This window comes from Formica exsecta, unplaced genomic scaffold (genome assembly GCF_003651465.1).
Source record: "Formica exsecta isolate Colony F162 unplaced genomic scaffold, ASM365146v1 scaffold21, whole genome shotgun sequence".
NCBI classification, from domain to species: Eukaryota; Metazoa; Arthropoda; class Insecta; order Hymenoptera; family Formicidae; genus Formica; species Formica exsecta.
Window position 1 is genome coordinate 2,668,335 of NW_021849398.1, and position 26,664 is coordinate 2,694,998.

General features: G+C 42.6%; 1 protein-coding gene across 1 annotated transcript in view; it reads left to right on the forward strand.

The window, feature by feature from the left end:
* Positions 1-26,664, forward strand: part of LOC115235012 (protein Wnt-7b) — a 55,628-nt gene that overhangs the window by 6,693 nt on the left and 22,271 nt on the right. The window contains exon 2 of the mRNA XM_029806493.1: positions 26,072-26,292. Coding sequence (XP_029662353.1) covers positions 26,072-26,292 — 221 coding nt within the window. The remainder of the gene's footprint in view (positions 1-26,071; positions 26,293-26,664) is intronic.

Here is a 26,664-nt window from a genome sequence, read left to right on the forward strand (position 1 = left end):
ATGATATTCTCGACATTGTCTTACTTTAAATTGAAGTGATCAATTCGTTCCATCAATCTCGAGTGTGCAGCTCGTAAAGCTTTCCGTGTTATAATTTGCGAAACTAAACCCACGTATTTGAAGTTAATAAATTCTAGGCACAATGCATAGAGAACGTACGAGAAAAAAAATCTGCAACACAACGATGCGATATCTTGTTTTCCGCTGGGCGTAGGCGTACAAGCAGTCAATTATCCCGCTCGTGCCGAACGAATTCAATTAATCGAACGATTCAATCGGATTCTCAGACAGATTTCAACGTAAACAATTTAGATTCATCTGCATCTCCGTGTATACTGTTCTCTTCTCTCCTTTTTCGCTCCACAAAAAACAAAATTTGTAGTTCTAATCTGACAAGTTAATTATGCGAGGAAATATTGATATATAAAAGGATCTGATACACATATTTTTACATACAATTTATACCGCTGTTCAATTATCTCAGTTATTACATCTATTACGTAGTCGGTAACAAAATTCTTCGCGATATACGATCGATTGACATACGATCGACATTGCGGGATATAGGTTTCTCTCGATTGCATTAAAAATCTATATCTCTTTCATCGTGCGGGGAAAAAGGATGGATAAAAGGATCGGTGTCCATTACTTACGGCGAACATCGCGGATCGAGACAGTAACAAGTGCTCGCGATATTCTCGCATCATCGCCGCGCTATCTGACGTGCCATCAAAAAGTGCTTAACGCGGCAAAGAAATGCAGTGGCGGTTTCGCGGATATAGACGTATGGCGATCTGGCGTTCGAGAAAGCATCGGGCGGGCGGGTAACTTTCAAATTAAAGCAAAGCGTGGTGGCCGGCGAGTGGCGACCGAGAGAAGAGCAGACCGGGAGGATATAACGCGCGGAGGAGGAAATGAAATGGAGAAGGAAAGCAAGGAGCAGGAAGGGAGTAAGAACGAGGGAAAAGAGCAGGGGAGTGACAGAGAGAGAAAGAGAGAAAAAGAGAGAGAGAGAGAGAGAGACAGGAGGAAGGAGCGAGAGAAAGAAAGACGAAGAAAGAGATAGAGAGAAAACGAGAAAGAAGCACGGGCGGTGAGCAAAAGAGCGAGAGAAAGAGGGATCGAGAGGAGGCAGAGATCGTAGAGGTAACATCGTAGAGGCTGTGGGACCCGATCCCAAAGGTAGGAGGACTCGAGTCGTGGCCGAGGCCAGTCCATCGCGGGCCCTCCTCTCGACCGAACACATACGCGCTTTACTTTCTGCCCGCTCGTTCAAATTCCCATGCGCCGCTGCTCTCGCCGTCGAACTCTCCTCCGAGCCGAGAGTAACCCTCCTGGTGTGGCTGGCTGGCTCCCCAAGTGGCAGGAGCTCGTAAGCCCAACGCGATCGCGGTTGCCCGTAGCGCCGATGGTGGTGGTGGTGGTCGTGCCGTGATGATGGTAGTGGTGGTGATGCCGGTGGCCGGTGGTAGTAGTAGTAGTGGTGGTGGTGGCGGTTACCTTGAGCACCAGGTTGTATCGCATACCTTGCACAGTTACCCTCTGCTCTAGTTCCCGCGCGCGGCCAGTGTTGTGCACGCGACGCGAGAGCGAGTCGACGACAACCCGCGATAATTCGCATCCGATCGCACTCGATGCGTTCAAGATTGCTCGACGAGTGTTTCTTCGCGCGTTCCCCTCTTTGTTTCGCATAAACGCTCCCGACCCTTCGAGAAAGTTTCTGTCGCCTCAGAAAGAGAGAAACAGAGGCGCTTATCGGTCTCCGATATACGGAGGCGATAACATCTTCGTCTTCGCGCGGTCGGATGATGAATAATGACGTGCCGGAAAATACGACTTTGATTAGGAACGATGATCAGCGAGGGAAGACGATGACTTTCGCAAGTGTTGATCCGTGAAACGCAGGTACGATCGATTGCCCGAATCATATCGTTGGTCGCGAAACAATCATTGGACAGCGCTGATCGATCCGAGTACCGATAAAGCGAAAGCGTCAACGAGCAATATCGCTGATACCGAATGCACGACGCGCTCTCGGATATCGAGTCGGGATTGAAGAAAAAAAAGGAAACACCGGACAGGAAGTGGCGCAAAGGAGCCTCACGAGGAATATTCTTTGCGCCGCTTTGTTCGCGACGAGGCGCTACAAGAGAGTCGACGAGGCGTAGATTCAAAAGGACTGACACGGCAGAACAATAAGACAACGAGACAATAAGAAACCGGTAGCGGAGCTCCTCTCTTCAGGAGGGTGCTCTTTGAGCACTAGAATTCTTCGTTCGGTACGAGCAAGCCGACCGACGAATGGAAAAAGGAAGAATAACTACGAAGCGAGCGCATCTCTCTCGTGATTGCTGGACGATCGATCACCGGTTTTTGCGGTTTGCGCGATCTCGCCGGCGCGATCTCCCCACCGTCGGAGGAGAGGATCGTTAAGCGTCTCGCGCGGGAGTGATACGATGACGATGAGCCGGCCGATAAATAATCTTGGCATCGAAATCTCTTAACGAGACGATGACGACGAGGATCCTCATCGCGATGATAATCGATCGACATTGTCGCGTGAGACTGTCCAAGAAGATCGTCGTGTCTCGGCGATAGCGTGAGCCGCGGGTATCTGCGATCTGCAGCTCGAGTATAAAGCACATCACGCCGATAACGACTTGGTACTTGGTACTTATCTTTTTAATTAGTGTCTTTTCGCTAACGAGACCGACGTTCGCGCGCCTATTAGGATAACCGATTCGCCATATCTTTTCGGATAAACGCGTCTACCGGATTAGGATAGTCGACTTTCTAGGATCGGGTCTCGTCCGCGCTTTCGATCGCGCCTCATTAAGGTGAATCGAAGGTGGATCTTACTTAAAGTTACATTCCATTCCGCGGCGATTCACCTCGTCGAAGACGATCGCGATTGCGGTTGTGACCGCCCGCTGATCGAATTCACGGATCGCGGGCCCGCTCCGAGTCCGATCTTAATTATCGCCGATGGAGGTACCATCCGGAGCACGCGATCGATGCGCGATTGAGAACGTGTGCGAGAAACGAATCGTTTCTACAGTCCAGCTTAGTCACCGCGAAGAGGAAAGAACGCGGGAATCGGGAAAGAGGATTTGGAGACTGTAAACACTCTCTCTGCGGTGCAGTGCGGTGCGGGACGAGAGAGTGTTAAGCGCTCAAACACTTTAGAAAATCCAAATGTTGGCTCTACAGTTCGGCTCTTTCGCACCTGTACAATGCGCGCGGCTTTGTGCCGCCTCGAGGTGTTAACGAGAACTCGGAGTGATTATAGCGATCGGAATCGTGACAAGAGACTTCTCATGATGTCGCTGGAGGATGGTGTTGGATAAACACCAAAGACAAAGTTTCGTGTTATAAAATACATCTCGTCGAATTTGAAAGAAAAAGAGAGAAAGACTGTCGTATTTGTCGGTCGGAAACTGCACACACGACAGATCCCACACCGATCCGACCCGACAACGGAACGGGGTCGGTCCCAGTTCCGTATGACCGGCTTCCGGTGAGCGTCGGATTTATCCTCCAGTCGTCCGACCTGCCGTTGCTGATCGCGGAAGCGTAAAACTTTGTCGCGTGCACATCCGCTTTTTATACATTCAATAACAACAAGGTGATTGTGATGTAAGAGATGCGTTTCGGCGATATCGCGACAATCGCGATAGCCCTTCTCATTTTTGGGCAAGTCCAGGAGTCACGACGAACAAGGTGAGAGAAACATTTAATTAGAATAATAAACGCGGATTAATATCAACGATAAATATATATAATAATCGAGGATATATATAGATAGAGATAGTTAAAAGAGTTATGTAACAAGATAAAATTAAACAAACGATCAATTGACTAACAATGCAGTTCCGCCTTCTGTCAGTGATTTCCGTTGCAAGAGCTGCAAATGTTTCTAAATTATATCGTTCCATTAATGAAAATGTTAATTGAATTAGTCGACCAGGCTAAAAATTGCAGCGTCGATCGCAATCGTATCCAAATTGAAATAAAAAACTAACAAACGCAAGGCACAAATCGGAAGGGAGATTCTCGCGAGGTCGCGACACGCGTGACGCAGACACGTGCTGAAAGCCCGTCACACCTCGTCAAAATCGAATGCTCGCGCAGCCGTGATAAAATCCGACGAGCCGTACGATCGTAATTAATTTATGCATGCGACGTCCGCGTTTTTCGCGAGAAATAGAGACGTGAAAAATTCCGAAATCTAAATAATGGTTAACAAAACTACCATCGATGAAAAAAATATCAGAGCGCATTGTGATTTATTACAAGGATATTTCGAGAGAGATTCGAGAGAGAAGAAAAATCTGTAAGAAAACTTACTCGAGATATGTACAAAGCATTTTGTTATTAACGAGCGTAACTTTATGGTCAGGTTCAGCATTGAAAGGTGCATATGAATCAAAAAGATTCATATCAAGAAATTATTTATATGACCTTGTCTTCAAGTTATAATACCAGTTTTGTGATTTAATAACGCGAGACACTCCATATATACACGATCGCTCCTTCGGCTGAGTTTCCTCGCGATCGTTATTAGCGGACAATTTCGTTTTATATCGAACGTTCATGGACTACTGTCTCATTCGTCTCAACAAAATTATCCAACATCGCGCATGTATAATGACGATAACGCGATACTTTACGAGATCGCCATTAACATCGCATCTAACGAGTTAACGATCCGCGCGATAAATCGGCCGCAAATTGCCCGAAAGCCTTCGAAATGAGAATTTTGCCATGGTCGCCATACGCTGATATCGCGCGTGCATATTACACCGACGACACGATTGAAGGTAAGGACACTTTGTCCAAGCGTCGCGACATTTCGCGCGTATCTTTTTCTCTTTTTTTTTTCTTCTAAATATTAGTATCTGAAAAGTGGAATAGAAAGTATCAACCGACATGTTATAGACTCGAATCGCAATCTCCGCGACTGAATCGGTCCAAGATCGACTAGCGATTAACGGAGGCGATTGGAATTTCCGCCGTAACTTAATACCCGGTTACATAAACCCTCTAATGATTTAATATGCACAAGAACGACCGTCATTCGGGACTAATTACGGATGCCGAACAAAATGAAACGTTTATGTAAACGTGGCACGTAAAGCGTGATTGCGGACCGACCGAATTTAATGTTATGTTATTTAGGTACGAAACGGCCATCGGGGAATCGCTCGTTGCGTTTTACGAGCCGCTTCGCTATCGAGCCGCGTAATGAGCGCGTTAAGTGAATGAATGAAGAAGCGGCATGCAGATCCGAGGCCGATCGAGGAAACGAGATCATTTCGACCGACCAGCGCACACATCCCGCGAAAGAGATAAAATAGTAAAATTTCGCGATTATCAATATAAATTCCGCGATAGCTCTTTAAAAATCTTTTATGAAGTATCTATGGTACATTTGTTACTGAAGGAGAAAATATGAAGAACTGTTTTCGGCCGAAATATATTTAATTAATATTTTGGAGGGCATTCTTTGTCCGATGCGAAAAGGAAGTTGTCGATCGCGTTATAGATTATCAGAAATTAATGATGCGGGAGACAGGACAGTAAATGATATACACATCTCTGCGTAGCATCGTGGATGTCGTCGCGTGGATATCGCCGTCATAAAATGTAACATGACACGACATCGTCTTAGCCGATTAAAAAAAAGTAATTGTCGTTCTTAAAAAGTTACCCCAATTTAATTCGAAGACGCGTGTTTTCGTATAATGAGTTCTCGGATAACTTTATACTCGGTGTACTTTTTTTTTTATACAGATTATCAAGCAACAAGTTGCGAAGACTTCAATCTTCCTCCTAAATAATTATTACCTTTGCCGTTAGAGCCTTGAAAAAAAAAGATCATCCAAAATCATTCAATCATTACATTCCCGCTGCATCGTGATGTGTCACGTTGAATTGATTATAATGCATACTACAATAATCCCGCGTGTACATTACGGTGTAAGATCAGAGAGCTGTGCAAGAAAAGATTAGAAGGATAATAATCTCCCGATGCAACACTGACGGCCATCCATCATAATCTGTCGTGGCTCGAAATGCTATCGATAAAAATGTAGTATTAAATGCGCGATACTTAACGGAACGCCAAGTATTAATCTAAATTATGATTTCTGAGCGATCGTACGCGAGAAACGTAATATGCAGGTGTGGAAGGGTTCTCATCGATCATCGTGAAATGGGTAGCCTCGAGCACAACATTTTCCCATCATGTTTCGCGCGCTTGTCCGTACGATATGAATTGGATCGAGTCGATTGTACTTGGAAATATTAATATTTAACATCTGAATCTATGCTCGAGTATTCGCAGAATCAGAAAAATAATAATTTGCATCGCGTAGAATTGGTCGGAAGACCACTCGGTTAGATATCATGATCGCGATCCTATACGTCTATTTTAAATCATTTTAAATTACGAATTTTCGAAAATCATAATTTCCTTGATAAATAATTAATAATAATAATAATAACTTGAAAAAAAAGTTTTTGTTTTTCTGTCATGCGATGTGAAAATTTGATACAAATCTGGGAGCGGTTTTGCGATTCGAAACTGTTTACGAATATTTCGATCACTATCGTTTTATCGATAGGATTTATGTGTAAATGTGCGTGTAAAACAACTGGCTCTTGAAAAGGAACACTTCCACACGGAAGAAAGAGAGAAAGAGAGAGGAAGAGAGAGATCTGTTGACATTTACAAATAGCTGTGAAAAGGCTCGTACATTGTAAGCATGCGTGATAGGCGTGTGTGTCACTTTCCGGGCGCGGAGATCTCGCGGCCGGAACACATGTCGGATACTATCGGTGCAACAAGCGCGATCGGTCGTCCACGAAGCCGAGGGAACCCGTCGATCGTTTGTCTTTCGACGCAACGGCGTGGAAATTGAACTGATCGCGACCCAGGTTGAATCGAAGGGACATTCCGGCGCGCCGTGGATCGGATTTAATATGTTTATGATAATACGTTACGCGTCGTTCGCGATCGCCATGCGTGACGTTCACGTGTATCCTTTCGTTCCGGTCCGCCGAATCCTTTAACGCGGTGTGCCCGATCTCTTATCCCCCACCCCCCACTCCCTTTAACTCCATTTAAAGCACAGCTGTTTGTTTAACGTATCGGTCAACACGCGTGATTAATCGACGCGCGTAATTCAACGATATTAAATCCGAAACGGCGTCGACGCGCCTAATTACACGTGTCTCCCTATATAAACCCGCTGATTCGATTATGAGGATCCGTATCGTGCGGCGTGTTCGATGATCCTTAACGAGACCCTCGGGACGAAACAATTTAGTATCTGTTTAACGCAATATATTTCGTAACGGCTATATATACGTTTCTACGAGATGACACGATCTGTAGCAGCCAAACTCTATCTGTAGCATGTTATGCGGAGAAAAAGAGAAGAAAGGACGAGCATTAAATTAAAATCCAACGGTGTTAAAGTAAGCCCGAGCCCTCCCGCGGCGAGGATACTGGTAATACCATTCGGTGGAGTACGGTTCGGTAGTAGTATTCCGTCTTTATCCGATGACCCCCTCCGATGGTGGACCCGTTGACGCTTATTACAAGCGCCTTGGTGCGTACAGGTGCGTCAATCGCGAGAAAGAGAGATAGAGAGAGAGAGACAGAAAGGATTTACGGAAGAACATCCTTCATCATCTTTGAAGCTATTCTTGACACGACTATAAAGACCCGTGCACAGTCGAAGCCGGGGATAATGTTTACAAAAAACGATGCGTAATACATATTTGCGCTGACTCAGCATCGACGGTGCTACAAAGAACTCGCCGGGCGTAAAAGGATTCGTTAAACAGTCCGGCATCAAACGGTCGAAGAGAATTTGTCCGCGTAATGTATTGAACTGGATTAAAAATATTTCTTCTTTTAAAGATCGATAAATCAAATTAAACCTGACGATCATAAATCAAATTAATTTTGTACGATTTATACTCGTCAAAAATCGAAATTTTATTAATTCTCATTAGCGATTATAGGATGGAAAGGGAGTCTCTAATGGAATCATGAACCGCAGTTTTTAGCGAGCATTGTAAATATCAGTAGCGGCACTTTTGTAGCAGCGTCGATATATCTCGAACGCGATTCTCGCGTCCATTCGCGGCCTCAAATGCATCGTGAATGCCGTGTCGGCGGAAACTTATCGCGGTCGTTTGCCGTGTCGTAAAACTGCCCGCAAACTTTCACGGTCGATGCAGTATCACCGTGACGGAGCCTGCCGTCGCGTACTCGCGGGTGCGACAAATTTGTCGCAGAAAACGAGCGACATGAATTCCCACCTCTTTCCATGCACAAATATCCGCTTCATGTTTCAATTTATAAATTAAACGTATAAAATCTCTCTTCTTTTTTTATGTTTAATTTATTTATCATACAAATGATGCGTTATTCCGAATAGAAGAAAAAATATTGTCTCCGGGATATTGTATCGCGATAAAAAGAAACGCAGCATGTCTAGCTCGGAGGGATACGAGGTATCACAATTCTCGAGGAGATATATATCGTTCCACGAATATACAGGGTGTTCAAAAAACCATTCAATATTTATATGGTAGATAGGACACACAATTTTAAATCATTTAGCGGCGAAGAATACACACTTCTTCATTAGAGTAATACGCTGACATTTTCAGCACGATACTTTGTAACTGTGTAATCACCAAAGATCCGCAATCGTCGGTTGATGACAACTGACTGATTGCCGGTGAAATCTTTTGTTATGAAGTATGTATGGAAATTGAATAAAAACATTCAGAACGCGGTTTATAAACACTGAGGTAAACATCGCATGCGACACGTAAAAGTTAGTATGTCAATCATGATGCTAACATTTCAAAAATGTTTATATATCTCAGAAACGTTTGAGCTTTCGACCTATGTTTGCTAAGATTTTTTTACTCAGTATAGTGTGTCCTATCTATCATATAAATATTAAATAATTTTTGTTAACACTCTGTATATCGAATTTTAAACGTCATATATTCTGTTCAACTCTCTCTCGTGGAATCCCTTAGGATGACGCGCGAAAGCGCAAAAACCGAAATGGCTGGTTCGGAGCGTGTTCGAGGAATCGCGAGAGAAAAGAAGAGACTAGCGTTCGAACGAGACCGAGAGAAGTGGGGAGCGGGGAAGAGAAGTGAAAAAATTTCGACCAGAAGATCCAATTAAAATAACCAGTAGTCTGGATACGTCGGCCGAAAGAGGCATAACGAGAGGAGCGAAAGAGAGAGAGAGAGAGAGAGAAAAAGAGAGAGACAAAGGGCGAAACGAGGAGTCGCGGTTACATAAAGGGCTCGTCTCCTCCCCCCCAAAAAAGGATAGACGAGGGTATACAAAGCGGCATTAAAATATCTCCGAGTGCCCGTGAGCTCGAGCAACCTATCTGAACAAATGTCGCGATATTCGCAGCATGCGCGCGATTACGCTCGCGATTCGAATCGATTGTCTTCGATATTAATTTTGCTCGGATCGAAATGTTGAATAAAAAAATAAATGTAAAATGAAAATTATTATAATTTGATTTGTATGCCCACGCATACACAAGCGATAATCTGCGGAGATCCTCTCATCTGAAAATCGTTAGGGAATCCTAAGGATGCTCGCACTGCCATGCCATTAATGCTGTTCATGATCTACGTCTTTATTTACGCCCAGTCGCTTCCGTTAATGAATGACAATTCGCGTGCATACCTGCAATGAATATATCCCCCATTACATAAACGATCCAGGAACGAGACGAGCACGATACGTCGACTTGACGATTCGAGAAGCAATTACATCGTCCGGGAAATCAAAGGCGATCGATGAGCTATGATAAATTATATGTAATCATGCAATCGAAGTCAGAGCCAATTAAGATACTGTCTAAGAAAGTTTATAAAATACTATAAAATTTAAGTCCATTACAGATTACATTAAAAATTCGCAAAAAAAAAACGCGGAAGAAAGACGGCTGAATTTCCAATAAAATCATTTTCGTTTAATATAAACGAACGAACCTTCGCCACTAAAAATACGATACTAAGAATACCTGGTGAACTGATGAGAATAACTTAAACGAGATCCCTCTTTCTCGAAAGAAGAATCGCCTTCTTTCTTCACACTCGCGTTAGAAACGATCCTGACGAGGGAAGCCGCGGAGGGCGTGTTTTTTCATTCCGGATGGACGGTATATGATGATCAACCACGGGCAATTTGCTAGGTGGAGACGGAGCTATTTACATTTAAACTGGCGAACGCTCAAGTATCCTACCTAGCGGACCGTGTGCGTGTTGCATTCGACCAAAAATAAGCGAGCGGTAATCGCGGTCGAAGAAGAAGGATGTTATAATTACACGCTGCCTGCATCAACGATCACAATATGGCTGATAAAACTCAAGGAACATTATTTACACGATATTTTGATCAGTGTATAGAGCGATACAGTGTGAAAATTACTACGTGTGACGAAAAAAAAAAAAAAAAACTCGATCGGGATATCTATTTTCGTAACGCGAAAAATATCGGCGCACACTCGCGATTACAAATTCATAGAAAATTATGCTAATGATCGTACTCGAGCGAAATCACTTGAAGAAGAGAGAGAGAGAGAGAGAGATAGTAGCGACAACTTCGATCTTAGAGATCCAAAAAGAACTATACCGACCGCTCTCTATCTCGCTTTTCGCGTATCTTACGAGACGGAAGCAATCGGTGAGCATGATCCTCTTTCAGGCGAGGAAGTGACAAAAGTTTAATGTATTCAAACTGCCTTAAAGTGACTCGACTCGCGTCAGCGCATCTCGTCCGTAATCGGTCGAGATAGAGAGAATGCCCGCGCCTCCGGATAATCACTATAATCCGCGCTTTCATTATAATTATCACCGTTTATTACGACAGACACTGTCGAGCGAAAGCGAGGGCGACCGGAGCCACGGGACGTACTCTGTCTCTCCGACCATGCACGACCGTTAAGTGCGCCAAATCTAATTAACTTTAATCCGTCGTAATTACATCGACAGCCGGTCATTACCGATTTGAATCGACGGCGGGCAGTCTTACGGCCATTTTCGTTTGTTTGCGCGACCACTTGCGGTAATGACACCTCTGGCCGAACGTACGTGATTGGAATGTACGCGCGAGCCAGGCTTCGTGCGTTTCATAAAATTAATATAAAGCGAGTTTTACGGCAAGCGTCGGCGCGATTACGCTCCAATCAATTTTGAAAGTTACAACCGAATCGAACCGATCGAAAAATCGACATCGGTCGAAGGATATGACTCTGACGTTTATGACATTCTGTTCCTATTTTTTTCGTTTTTTTTCGTATCCTTGCTGACAACTGGTTTTATATCACGGCGACATGCCCGGTTTCATGTAAGAGGGACGAATGGGGAAAACCACCTAGTAAATCTTCAGGCGCCAGGCTTGAGATTTTCGCCACCTTTCCGAGCGTCGAGACCTTCCTACACAAAGATACTCTCGGCATTACCTGCCTGCCTGCCAAGAGATTAGATCCCAAAGATACCTGTGTCAACGATCTCGATAATCTCTGCAAGATAGTTTTTAATTTCCCCGACTGTGAAATAATGAGAGACACTCGCGAAAAGAATACAACACCTGAGATTTGTAAGAAGCTACTTGTCTCTAGCTAATGTCATTTCCTAAACTCATTTGCTAAACTCTTAAAAAGAATGATAATATAAGGGAAAAAAAATTAGTTTATATCATTAATATAAATATCAAATAATTCTGTTAATTATACATAAAATAAGATTAAATGAATAATAATATTAAATTGAGTAATTTTTTAATTTATTTTAAATTTAATTATTCGCTTCCCACGATTGATATACATTTTTTCGTAAGTAAATCGATAATAATTAGCCACGGCATATAGTTATTTCCGGCACCATCATTTTCAACCTTTAAAATACCTTCGAGAGAGAATCGTCTTCATATCGCGTCGCCAAAGTCGTCAAAATCTTTCTCATTTCTTTTTCTTCCCCATCAATGGAAATAAATTTTATCGATAAAACCGAGCGGGATGCGCGGTTGATGAGATTATGAGTCTTTTTCGCCGTCGAGGTTGGCTCGGACTTTTAAACCGCAATGACACTCGAGGATCGAGAGATGCTTTTAAAGTCACGTCTTTAACTGTGCGCGTTTAATCTCGCATCTATCCCGTCGTCGCCGGGAATATTCGCGTATACTCGCGGCGCGCATATCCCACTTGACATTTTCCCATTAAATCGAAACGGAAAAGTCGTAAAGGTATTATCGTTGACGTCGCTTCTCCTACCGTGCAATCGACATTCTATCGACCGCGTGATACGGATTGTCGATTAAATTCCCCGCATCATCGCGTAAATCAAATTCCAACATCGCGCAACATCCACGTTCCGCAATTTTCTACCGTGTCCGATCTCTCATGCAGCTCTCTCGCTAGGAGTAGCCACGCGATAGCATACGGACATATTTATAAAAGCCGTGGTTATATCCCGAGTACTTCGCGCTGGCTAACTTTTTCTAAGCCACTTCTCAATATGGCCGCTAATAGCATTCCGGGAATATCGCATCGTTCGAATAGCGATCGTTTACCGTTACCACAAGACGGAATCAAGGCGGATATCACAATTTCCCATATAATATGTTAATTATCACCTTTTCCAATGTCTCATATAGTTGGAAAATTAATTAATTTCTTCCTAGATATCGTCAGGCGATCGACATTCTTACGCTAATTAACGCAACTGCAAAAATCGTGGAAAATCCGCGGAATTTGCCAGAAACATCTGAAACGAGAAGATTGCACGCTGAAGAGAATTCTGGAGGAGTTTGTAATGCGGGTAACGAGTTCTGCGTTGCTGCTATCTAAATCTACCTGCCTCTTTCACTCTCTCTCTCTCTCTCTCGAGTGTATCTCTGCCGATCACACATCCCGAAATGTCAGACCCGTGACCTCTTCCTCCGTTCCGCTATCTATTTATCTCTCGCCATCGTATTCTATCGCACGCGCGAGCCACGCATCCTCCGAGTTATCCCTCTCTCAGGTTGAACCGCATGGTTCGCGAGTTTGTCTCATTCGCGTTTCGTATCCCGTACGCCTTCCAGTTACGTCTCGGTATTTCGGTCTACCGCGAGACTTTAATGAGCTGATCTCTATCGGGACACCGAGTTATTCACATGAGTCATTTCTGTACGATACGACCGGCGTGCAACGCTCTCGCGAGAATCCTCTGCAAAAAAACGTCTCGCGTGGATCGACGTGATCTGCTTTCTAATCGACTATATGTCGGCCATCTGAAGGCCAAGATAATTTAAAAAGAAAGGACACTATTTTAAAATTCTAAGTAATAATATTTCAAATTTGAAAGAGAGATTAGTACGCTTGGCTTTCACGTACGTCTCCTCAGACATTTTTTTTCTGCTTTGTCCTCTCTATAGTATCGACTTATAAAATTGAGATTTATTCTGCATATGTAGTGTGTGAAATCGGAAAAAGATATTGATCACATATCATCATAAATTTAGAACTATAATTTAGTCATAAGCATGCGCGCAAACATTTTATTAAAGTTTATTTCTTATACCAGCTATGCGCTTTCACTTTCTCTCTCGCCTACTTGTTCGCCGCATTGTTTCATTTCTGCGAATAATAAAGAATATACTCTCTCGACTTCCTACCAATTCGTGTGACTTGGGAGAGGAGTGCGAGAAGTCATAACGTCCTCCGATCCGGTAATAAAGGTCGCGCCTTGAATTAAGCGCTTCGTTAAACATGAGTCTTCGGCCTTTATCGCGCTTGCTCGAGCACGTCGACGTGCGGTAAGCTGCCAAGTCCATTGGCAGCAAGTGCGTATACGTATGTGCGTCCCGAGTATAACGCGCGAGACTATACTTGTCACTCGTAATTTATTCGCTGTCCCACATATTATGCACGATACAATACTCATTCGTCATTTGGAATCAGTTTTAATAAATAGTCGGTCCCGCCCACATATTCATTCATCGATTACGATTTCGTGGAAATAAATCTATGACGGCAAACAAGATTCCCTCAAGCTGCTTATTATCCTATGTATTCTCTTATTATGTTTTAGGATGTTTTCCGTAAAATACTATACCGTAAACGAAAATTTTTATCGAAAGTAAAATTATATCTAATTTTGAAGACGCGCGATAGCTGCTGCATAGTCTGTTGCATAGCGAGTAAAATGAACGAATTCAAGTCGCGTCTTCTTGACACGCGTGTAATTTTCATTATGCAAATGGAAATATTCGCGGACGTTCGCGCTGAGGTTAAACCGATCATTCTTGACGGCGATGATCGTCGTGGGTGGTCAGAGGCGGATCCTGCAGTAGCACAAGAGCCGAACGCTACCAAGCATCCTCTCTTCGATTTTCTTCATCTCTCTTTCTCCCTTGTGATTTCTCTTTCTGCCTTTTTCTCTCTCTCTCTCTCTCTCGTCTCTCGTTTTTCTACACCTCTGAGAAATATTACTACCACACAGCCTACGTGCGTGTAATTATCCCGTCAATGCGTCAGATTTTCAAGTCTCTCGAGAGTCTCTCGCGTGAGATACGCTCTGGATTGATTGAGAAATCTCCTCTGTCATTGAGATGCTTGCTAATGTCCCCCGCCCCCTACTCTCCCGCCAATTCCGCGTCGTTCCGTCCACGATTTCTGCCTCGAGAATCGCAAAGTGACTTGCAGAATTCGCTCGGAGTCGCTGCGCGTGTCGCGTATATACCAACGACTATAATATTGCCTCTCGCTGACAATAGAACAATAGATCCCGTACAATACGAACCAAATGACAAGAAAGTTAAAGAGAGAGAAAAAATATAATATCGGATTTACGTATATATATTAAATAAAAAAGAGGGAAACTTGTAAAACATATTTATCAAATGATTTTTTGAAGTTTTTTTTTTGAAAAAATAGTATTCTAATTATTTTGAAATTTGCATATCTTTGTATTTTGGGCGTACCGGAAGTGTCGGCACGCGTCGCGCATCAAAGATATGCGGAACAATCTGGTATCGATCGAGGTCATCGTTCAATCGATCAGACGACCCGCAATTTCTTTGGCCGATCGCATAAACATAGGCGCCTCTTTCGATACAACGAGGGGGAACGGGTGAGAGGGAGGGAAACATCAGAGAGGGATCGGTACTTTAATGCGCGGCTATGATATGATAATGCGCCGGTACACGGGATTATGTATATAGGTTCATGTATGATAATTTGGCGAGACAAAGCTGCATTGTCGAGACATAAATTGAATCGCTCCTTCTCTCTCTCTCTCTTTTTCCATCGTCCCTCTCTTCCTATATCGTTCTCCACCCACCCTCTCCCACTCAGATCATCGGAAGAAACGCCCATCGCGGAGAGGGACACACTTGCTGCACACTTTGATACCACACTGTACGAAAGAGAGACTTTCCTTTACGCACTTCTCTTTTCCTACGTACGCGTACGCAGGTAGCCACTTGATTGGCCACATCATTTATTGCAAGTTGGTAGAAACGTTCTTACCAGAACCTGTGATCATTTAAAGTTCTATGCCAGAAGGTTTTGTCGCAGCAACTCCAAAAATCGACGCGTTATTCCAACGTCACGAGCTTTTATCCAACCCGATTCGAAGATAATAGATCGTTGATAATAAATCTATGCGTCCTTTTTCGGAATAGAAAATAACGGATCGTTGATCTGCAAGCGCAGCTTATCAACCTTTGATAAATGATTTCAGATTTAATAATTTTCAAATAATTCGCCGATGCGTATATACCCCGTTATAATCGTCCACCGTTTCTCATCGTGCAGCTTCGCAAGGTCGAGCACACCGCGAAATAAGCGGGCACGATTTCGCAGAAGCGGTACATACATCATGCGCGCGAACGTATGAATTACCAGGTTCCAAACTGGTTTCTACGGCGACAAAGGCAACGGAATCCACCTAGGCCATCAGCAAAGAAACAAATTTCAATTCACATCGCGCGCGCGCTTATTTTTATTTGAAAAGAAAGAAAAGATTAATCGAAATCACTTATCGGTCGCGCGATTACGTGTCGGAGGAAGAAACCATCGTGAGAGCGTCCCCGCGTTTCTGCCGTTTCTTTCTTTTTCGGTCAAATGTCAGATATTTATTTCACAGGGCGTGGCACGCCCTTGTTAACGTAGTCGCCATCCGGGTGACCCGGTTGCAATTTCTAAGCGCGAATTTACAATCCCACGCTAATCCGCGCAAAATTATATTTCACCTAACGCCCGTTCTCCGGCGCCTTCCGCCGCGACAAAAGCTCGTCTCTCGTCGTATTTTTTCCGATTAACCCTCTTTCGTCGACCTGATGCTAAGTTATGAATTTCCGGCGATTGCTCAGCCGAAGACTCCGCCCGCTTCTAGCATCGCGTCCGCTGTATAATATTGTATGTGGGAGTAAATCTTTTCTCCCCGCCGCACGCATAGACTTTTCTCCCGATCAAAGTAAATTATTTAACGATTAAATTTGCATATACTCATATTTACTTCCTTAAAACGGCACAGATACTTTAATAGATACTTCCTTAAAACGTGCACCATTTTTACTTAAAATAATGCATCAATGTTTTAGACACAATGATAATTATAAGATGACGGGACAATTTTATTAATTTTTGGGATAATTTAAATAATATTATATTAAAATTAATCGTATATTCAAATTAGTGTCTTACATTAAATAACTTCTCATTTTTTATCGATTAGATTTAGCGAATAATCAGGATAGCTTAATTATATTTCGCAGGATAAGCTCGTATATAATATATTATATTTATTCTACTTATATTATGCACAGAAAAACAAAGCGCAGTAGAAGACGGATTCGGTATGATGTAGCACTGATTGTGAGAGTAAAAACAAAGACGGACGGGACAGCTTTATGAGAGGAGAGGATCTCGATCTTTCGGGCATACGAAAATCATAAAAAAAAAATTAGACTTTTAAATACGTCTCCCTTTCTGGACTACCTCGAGTACGCGCGCGGCGCGGTCGTATAAACCGTGCGTACCGCAAAAAGCGGCCAGAAAACCGCGGCGGATGATGAATGTCCCGATGGCGAGGGCATCTCGGAACGATTAGCATAATTCCCGTGTTAACATTTAACCTGGCCGGCCCCGAAACTTCGAAATTGGACGAGGCTCTCCGTTCTGCGCGCGTGGGAATCCGCGCGGACCACGGGACCGGCAGATATGTTCGCGCCCAGATAATATCACGAAATTATGCGAACCGCTCCCTTTTTCGTCGACCAACTCTCGTATCTTCTTCTCACGTTCTCTCTTTCTCTCCGCTTACCTCTTCATCCACTTTTCTCTAATCCGGGAATGTGAACGTTACGAATTCCGAGAAAGAAAGATGGATTTTTTTTTTAATTCTATTTTAAATTATAGAGTTAAAAAAAAAAGTATTTGACGGAGATTTCCAAGTTTTCTATTCAATTAATTCACGATTTTATCACAAATCGTGAATTAGAGTTTAAAGGCTAAATTACTTCCTTGCTATCGGCGCGACGTGGTCGGCTGCAACGTAGGCGGCGTCCCATCGATATCTCGTGTCGATCCGCGAGACGGGGTAGGATTTATGTGAAATGCCGCAAAATTTCTCACCCCGAGAAAGGTCGCCGTAACGTCGACGACGATATTTCTCACTGTGGCGTCAACGCTGATCTTATCTTACGTCCTTTGAGTCCACCGATGGATCCTTTTAATTAGCCCCGGCTAAGTATAAGCTCCGATCTCTCTTTTTTTCTCTCTCTCTTTCTCTTTCCTTTGAATCAGTTAAATCTCTACGGACCATTCTACGTGTCCGGCAATAACTCCGGGGTCATAACACGAACGTTCGAGAGCGCAAACATAGTTCGACAGGTTTCTCCCGTTTCTCGCACGTCGCACAATACAAAGATTTCTCCGACAACGAACATTATTTTAGGCTTAGAGGAAAGAACGAGAACCATTAGAACGAAGGGTTCCTCTATAACTTAGATAAAAGCGCTGTACGCGTGGTCTATCGTAAATATCTCAGCTTTGAGACGATTAATCTTCTTTTAATCAATTATTCCGATATCATTTCGATATAACATCCATTTTGAAAATTTTTTAGAATTTAATTTCATGATACACATAATGATAAATGTGCTCACACACGCATGTGTGAGCATATTTGAATAAATAAAGGTAGCCAATTTAAAGAATATCAATTAATAACGCCGTACCAAGTGTACAATTAGCGAAGAGTCGTGGTCATATCGAAACCATCGCTCTGATATAATTAATAAGAGGCTCGTATTACGTACAGGGTGCAACGAGAAGATGAAGATAGTCGTAAAGTTGCATCGTACTCGGCTTTGAGACGATTAATCTTCTTTTAATCAATTATTCCGATATCATTTCGATATAACATCCAGTTTGAAAATTTCTTAGAAATTAATTTCATGATACAATTAATGATAAATGTGCTCACACACGCATGTGTGAGCATATTTGAATAAATAAAGGTAGCCAATTTAAAGAATATCAATTAATAACGCCGTACCAAGTGTACAATTAGCGAAGAGTCGTGGTCATATCGAAACCATCGCTCTGATATAATTAATAAGAGGCTCGTATTACGTACAGGGTGCAACGAGAAGATGAAGATAGTCGTAAAGTTGCATCGTACTCGCATACATGCGCGAGAAAAATAAATATCGCGACTGAATGAAAATATAAGAGGGCGGAATACGGGATGCTGTTTAGGCGAGAGATCGGGGATGAAGAAGAGGAGGCGGTCGGCCTGACATGAAAACTTGATCGGTCTAATTTATCACGATCGAATACGTGTACCCGATACTATGACGAAAAAAAAAAATGCCTTTTGCCGCTCGATCGTTTCCTCTTGCTCTCTCGAAAGAATTTGCTATCGCGAAGGGTTAATTTAATTCGTATTCAATGCTAATGGAAGGTGAAGTGTCCGTGATTCTTCATGTGCTTCGAGCAACCTACGCGACGCACCGTCTCGAAGCGTAGCATCGTGAAACAATGTTGGAACGTCGGAATTCAAGATAGCGCGCCGATGCACGCATCTAAAGTGCGTATCTACAGCAACGACACGGTCGTTTGATGCCAACAGAGATCGTCACAATGTGGTCATTCATAAGTCATTCATAATGTAACGGTTATCGAGAGAGAGAGAGAGAGAGATCCGATAAAATTATTTCAACAATAGAATCGGACGCGCGTATCGATTATCGATCGATATCAGGGGATACCACGCAAGGAGGCGTAAAAAACTCAAAGGATTCAATAAACGTGCCATAAATACGGGAATTAGATATACAATTCGCCGCGCGTGTATAAGCGTGTACCTGCTTAAAGCGGGTTGGTCACTAAATAACACACGCACCGGCCCACGCCGTGTACGACGCATTCACGAGGGGACCACTTAGTAAGTCCTTAATCCTTATCTATGCGTATCGCGCGCATGCAATGCAAAGTGGACACGCGCATTGAATCGAGCTGAGATCAAGTCGTATCCGTCGGCGCGCCGACTTATCGTACGCGCTTTTAGTGCGTATCTTTGTAATTTCAGCGGAAAATCGCGGTCTCTGATGTCGGCTACGGCTGTCGTAATAAATTGTCACGAATGCGTTTCCTATTTCCTTCTTAACTTTCCCGAACGCTGATAAATTATCGATCGCGAAGCGCATGGAACTCGATAAATGGGCGAATCGATACACTGCTTGTTAAGCGCGATCGATACGATGAAATATAGCGGCTAAATTGGCGTATTAAGATAAGTGACTATCCGGTTTAAGGATAAGAAAAACAAAGCGAGCAACAAGAAGTGTCGAGATAAATTTGATCACGAAAAGAAGACGATAGGAAAAATCTATGTTTCGTTTTACGTCGAATAATTTCGCGAGGAAATGAGAGTAATATCACATATGAATAACAAATTTAATTAGTTAAGAAAATTATTTTTGTTTTATTTTTATTTTATTTAATTATTTAATTTTTTATTTTTATTTTATTTTATTTAAATACTTCAACGATAATCTTCCTGCGAAATTTAGTTAAATTCGGATTATTTATTTTAAATTAAACTGCCATTCTATATTTACTTGTCAATATCGCATTGATTTTACAATTTTTTAATGTCGCCTTACTTTCTCCAACAAAAGAATTTTCATGTCTCGTATTTCTCTTCTCGTGCCACTATATAATAAAAAGAGCTCCGATTCATCGGTTAAATCACGAATATATCAAGAAGCGATTATCGATGATTCGTCGATGATTCGATTCTTTGAATGAAGGAGGAGTCGCTCCGTCGTGATTGTAGATCGACCCAGTAACATTGTGAGTCACGTCCGTGAAGCACGTTTAATTTTATAGTAAGAACGAGAATGGGCGTATCGAATCTTGACGAAGTAGTCATCGTAACCAGAGCGAAAGAGCGTTTTGAACATCGTCGTGGTGGGCACCGTCATTGTTGTGCAGACGAGTCAGACCTATCCCAACTTGAGCACACAGGAACGTATTTACACATTGGCCGAAAAAAAAAAAAAAGATCACGACGGAGAGGTGTCAAGATTTTCTTAAGAGCACCTATATTTCAATGGAAATTAAACGATGGCAGATAACAGATATAAAAAAAAAAAGATCAATATGTGATATAAATTGATATTCGTAATAACCGAGAAATTACAATGTCAATCTTTTCCCGAATCTTTTATTATAGATTCAATTCAAAGAGCGTCAAAGATCCAAGACGATGTAAATCCGCCCCTACCGGGTACCCCTCTGGCATTTTCGATTAGTTACGGCGTATCGAGTGCTCGAAACCCATTCGCCATGGACCGCCGAGCTGAAATCTCGTTGGCAAAGAAAGCCCGAGCGTGTATACGCGGCAAAAACCCACCGGCCGAGATATCGGCCTCGTGTAAGAAAGTGTCTCGAAGATTTGACGCCGGATAAGCATCCACATTGTGGTCCCCTCGACAACGGATATCTCGAAGCCTCTTGACACTGATGGACAAACGGACAAAGCAACGGCGGCGACCGCGCTCGTCTCGGACACGAAGTTGAACGAATTCCGTCAGAATGACAATCGGTGATAATAGCGTTCACGCAGGGGTGAAACTCCCTCGTAGTAAAAAAAAAAAAAAAAAAAAAATAAATAAACCTACATTCTTCTCAAAAACAAGTTGTCGTGAACCCTGAATAAACTGCATTGAAAAATCTCCGCGCACAAAGACTCCGTCGTTGACATTTAAAATTAAAATGAGTTGAAGTAAATTTTCCTAGACAATTAATCTTGTTACACACAAGCGCGTGACACACACCAGTAAATTATTTCACGATTTCCACATTCTCGCACGTGAGGTTGCACGTGCGTCGCTCGCGATGCGGGAAAGATATCTCCGATAAGTATATCTCGAATTTACGATCGCGAGTCGTGAATCTGCGGACTAGATAAGAGAATGATGCATAGATTTCGTTGTGTGTTGATACGCTCGGCAGAGCGCTCAATGACGAAACGATTTAAAGAGACGCGTCGTCTCGAGGCTTGTAACATGCAATTTACAGAATGTTTCTCTTTTCATCGAACGCACGATAGCATATATTAAAGGCATGCAAAATCCAGGTGCGGAATCACACGAAGAGAGAGAAATGTGAGTTTCAGGATTACATAATGACGTAATCTTTGCACTTTGGAAAGATTATCTTGTTCCGGCTAAATATCTCGTTACTATCTCTACCGAGATAATGATGGATAAAATATGGCAATGGTGAAAAATTAATAATCGTAACTTTTTTTTTTTTTTGATAATTCCAATCACGATAGTGGTGAGATAACGAATATAGCCATCAATTTTAATGGTTATAAAATGACTATTAATTTTATCGTTAGAACGTATCGCAAGTCATTCGCTAGCATAATTATCGCGATCTCAATTCTGCGTATATTTGAAAATGTATAGTCTGCCTGAAAAGCAGCGTAGACAATAAAAGATTCTCGATACAATCGCGTTAATTAGACTGAACTCGCTCGATTTTATTCAGCTACAAGCTACATCGAGATCTTGAGATACAGACACGCACATACCGATCTCTGTAATTATTAAGTCTGCTACTGTCTCTCTCTCTCTCTCTCTCTCTCTCTCGTTCTCCCTCTTGTTAAATATACCCTGTGATAAATGCAATTGATCACGTTAGATGGTATTTATCCACGCCTTCGCGATATATTCCTACAATGTGTGAGTGAAACATGAAAGGATTGCGCTGATTTGTTATCTCAAAATAATCATGGCCACACATTATTCGAAAAAAATTTTACACTCGATATATTTTTGCACCGCGCGACGCAATATTACTGTGAAAATATATTTTTTAAATAAAATTTGTATTATTTTTTTATTTATTTTTTTAGGAAATTTGAAAGTTTCTTTTGACATTTGAATTTTTACTGACAAAATTCTGTCAAGTTCCGTCAAGAGTAATTTTTTGTGAGAATACCAAGATCTGATCTCTCTCTCTCTCTCTTTTCTTTTCGTGTAATCTCTCCCGTTTCCGCTTGGATATGGCGCTTGTAGCAAATGGAGCATTTCGCAGATGGCATCTTCGATATCATCGCGCGGGGCATTACGAAGATTTACAGTTATTCGAGCATGCAGAGCGACACACGTGTATTATATAGCCAAGGTTTTCTCGGCCGTGGAACCCCCGCGGTGTCAAACGACGCGATCGCTATCGAGATATCATCGAAGCAGAGCGAAAAGCGCCTACCGATATTCTCGTATCTCCACCACACGTCTATGTCAATCCTCATAATATACCGTACAACCCGGCATTAACAAATACTCGTAACGCCACAGATCATTCAAGGGATTTACGTCAAGTTAAAGTACTTCGAAAAATAAAAATAATAGTCGGATAAAAACTTGTATTGTACGATCGCGAGCATACTCGATTCTTCTATTACTTCGTGCATTCTTCGAAGCTTTAATATTGAAACGATTAAAAATAATACTTTAATAGTCGACGATACCAAATTTCCTTGTACGTTGATATCATCAAAGATGATTCATATATTTCGACTTTCTGCGATTAACCGCACGAAAGTTTCTTTCAAAAAACGCAACCGCATGGATGAATCGGCGGATCGTGATTCATCCCGTCGAAAAATTCCGGTGAGAAATCGAAACGTGCAGGAGTAAAGATCGACCGGGAAATACATGATTGAAGGAGCTTCTAAAGAGAACTTAATCGAAGCGTTCAGACTAGCTCTCGCAAAGATTGCAACTGCCGATTATACATCATTTGCGAGCAAGCACGAACGTGAAATCATTCGATACTTTATGCTCGAAAATTAGTCTAAAGCGAAACTAATAATACTTGATAGAGCATAAATTGGTACAATCTCTCGTGAAAAAAAGAAAAAGAAAAAAATATAGAGTTTCGCGAGCTTTCTATAGGTACACGTGCGGCGAAGGCATTCCAACAGTAGCTTATCGACGAAATCAACGAATATCGCGTATATAAGGCCGATTATTTCCTCTCAGTTTCCAATTTTTTTGGAATTCATAGTGTTGCTTCTCTCCACTTCTGTCCGATCCGCTCGAAGTAGTCATTACAGCAAATTGAGTAATGCCAAATAGCCAAGAACACGGCGGTTGATCACGATAATGAGTCGTATCTTTCGTTACGATAAAGACAAGTTGGTATCATTCAAATCGACGGTGGAACGGTTGCACTGTCAAAGAAAAAAGGCGTTGTCACGACTTGGTAATTTTTTACGAAAAATATAATCTTGCTATAAAACAATTTACTATAAATATAAATTCATATATTTTTTAATACAAAAAAAAAAAAATACTTGTGTATAATTCTATATCGAATTATACGTAATGACAATGTTTGATAAAAACGACGGTGAACGATACACAATTGAAATCGTCCTGACAGCGACTTTAGCAGTCGGTGGCGAACGGTGCAGCGATACCCTGTCGCAAATAGCACACCATTAGCCTCCGTATGAGACGGGCGTGATGTTATACATTACGCGCTAATGGCTACGTGTAGATTGCTGCTGAGCGTATGTACGCGGGTCCGTTGTTGCCTTTTATCCGGCCGGTATACTAAAGACGTGACGCGCGCGTATAAGCTCCTTGAAAAGATTTTTTTCTACTAACAAACAAAAACATAAAAATATATATAATGATATAAGTGTAATATAATCCGATTTATGAAAATATAAGAGTTGAAATATATATAGAAAATATATAAAATATATACTCATTATATCATGATCAATTTTCCTTCGTCGAAAGACGAGGATATTGTAACGATTCGCCGTAACGGCGCGGACATAATCGTGATAAAGTGCATCCTAACTACGTAACGAGCAATGAAGACAAATGAGTTACCGCTATCACTTATCCGTCCGTCACATGCCAGAGGCAACTTGTGTCTAATGAAGGCTAACGGATGATGTATCCTGAACGTAATTAAGCAGAAGAAGAATGTAACCGTTAACATTTAACGTTACCGCTCCTTTGCAATCAATACAGTCAGTTTTTTCTGCGAATCGCTCGCATCTCCGACTAGTTTCTCGGTCAATCATACGTTACATACGTATTAGTATCGTGCCATTGTCAGAGAGAGAGAGAAAGAGAAAAAGAGAGCGCAACTGGAATTAAATACACGGGGGACAAGAAGAAGGGATCTGTTCTCACCGTCTCGTATTATTATAAGAAATGACGTGGAACGTTCTCTTTCGTTCCATTTTTTTTTTTCCACCTCGGCGGACCCCTTGCAGGTGATTGCATCTTTCCGTTAAAGGGGAGTCACGAATGCGCTCGCGAGAGATTCTCCTCTGAAGGGACGACGACGGGCCCCCTCGCGTCAACGTCTTCCTCGTTTATGCCTCGCGAGAGCGACGAGACGGAGGGAGGCGAAAGCGGGACCCCTCCGGGCGAATTTCGGGCCGGCTCGTTTTCGCGGCGGCATGCCGCTGCCCCCTTCCCCTTTTCTCACGTTCGTCGTCCGGACACCCTGTAGATTGTCCCACCGGCGGGGAGATTCGGCGGCCACCGGCGCGATGCATTCCAATGCAAATAATTCTCGCCCCGGGGACGCGACGTAATCGTCGCAATTTCATGCTTCTCAGAAATTCAACCTGCCTATCTCACATCCTCTGTCTCTACCGCGTACGGTCCTTCTCTCTCTTCAATGGTCTACCTGAAGGTCCCTCTTACCTTATCCAGCCCCGAGACTCGATAACTCACCCTCAAGTATACCCCGGGCGCCTCAATATTTCATCAATGATCACGAAAGAATAACAGAATCGCGTAAGTGGTTCGATGAAAGGTGTATTTATAGCTATCTTGGGATGACGGATGGACAACACGATTTTATGAGTCACTTTTAAAGTGATCTAAAGCACTCGTGAATATTTTCCATTCTACTTCTCGTGAAAGAGGAGAATTTAAATATGAATAAGCGCCTTTTGTAAGAATACTTGGGAGAGTATGCTTTGCGTTGTGGGATATAAATTACGCAACGGACCAGCAGGAGGCTGGAGGATATCAAGTTTCAGCTTGTCGTCGCTTCGGTTTTAGCACCTGTTAATCGCTTCGTTCACGCAGCTTGCTCGTTAAAGGGTCGAAATAAGGACGATAAAGATAGGAGGAAATAAAGTTTTTAATACAAATTTTACATATATTATTATTATATATATATATATATATATATATATGTATGCATATATAAAATTATTTAATACTTGAGTACTACATTATGTGGATGACATAATTTTTTTAGAAATTATGGAGCCACATAATTTTATTTTCCGTTTATTCCGTTAATTCGTGTTAATAGGATGCGATTTAAAAGCGAGGAACAATATCCTATTATATTCCTTAACCAGATATCCATTGTTCACGATTTTTACTATGACCGTGTGTCCACTATACCGCGATACTCTCACATAATTTTAACGGATCCCTCTGTTTCAGGGTGGTCGGGGCAATGGTGGTCGGCGCGGCTGTCTGCAGTCGTATTCCCGGATTGGCGAAAAGCCAACGCGAGCAGTGCAGAAAAGCGCCGCACGCCATGCCAGCGGTGGGCGAGGGCGCCGCACTGGGTCTGCGCGAGTGCCGGCACCAGTTCCGACATCACCGTTGGAACTGTTCCCACGTGTCCAACGATCAGGTCTTCGGCCACGTGGTGGTAGTGGGTAAGAAGGATTGTCCTGTCACCGCGCGCGCGCGCGCACCGTATTTATTACACCTCGTGTAATATACCTCGAATGCTGTGTACGTGCACTTGTACTTCTTGTATTCCCCTACATCCCCGCAAAAGGATAAAACGGTGTAAAATTGCGCGGTTACTGGCCATTCGTTCGTGATGTTCGCGCGCGCGCGTGACGGAAAAACGGTAATAGAAAATTTAGGAAAAAAAGAAAGTTTAAATACATCGGAAGATTCATCCTTTGGACGTGTGTGCATAAAGATGTATAACTTATTACCCGGTATACCGGTGTGTTACGTGCCTATGTCGGCGCATCCTCGAAACGTTACGAGTTAAAGATGAAGATACACGGCCGTTA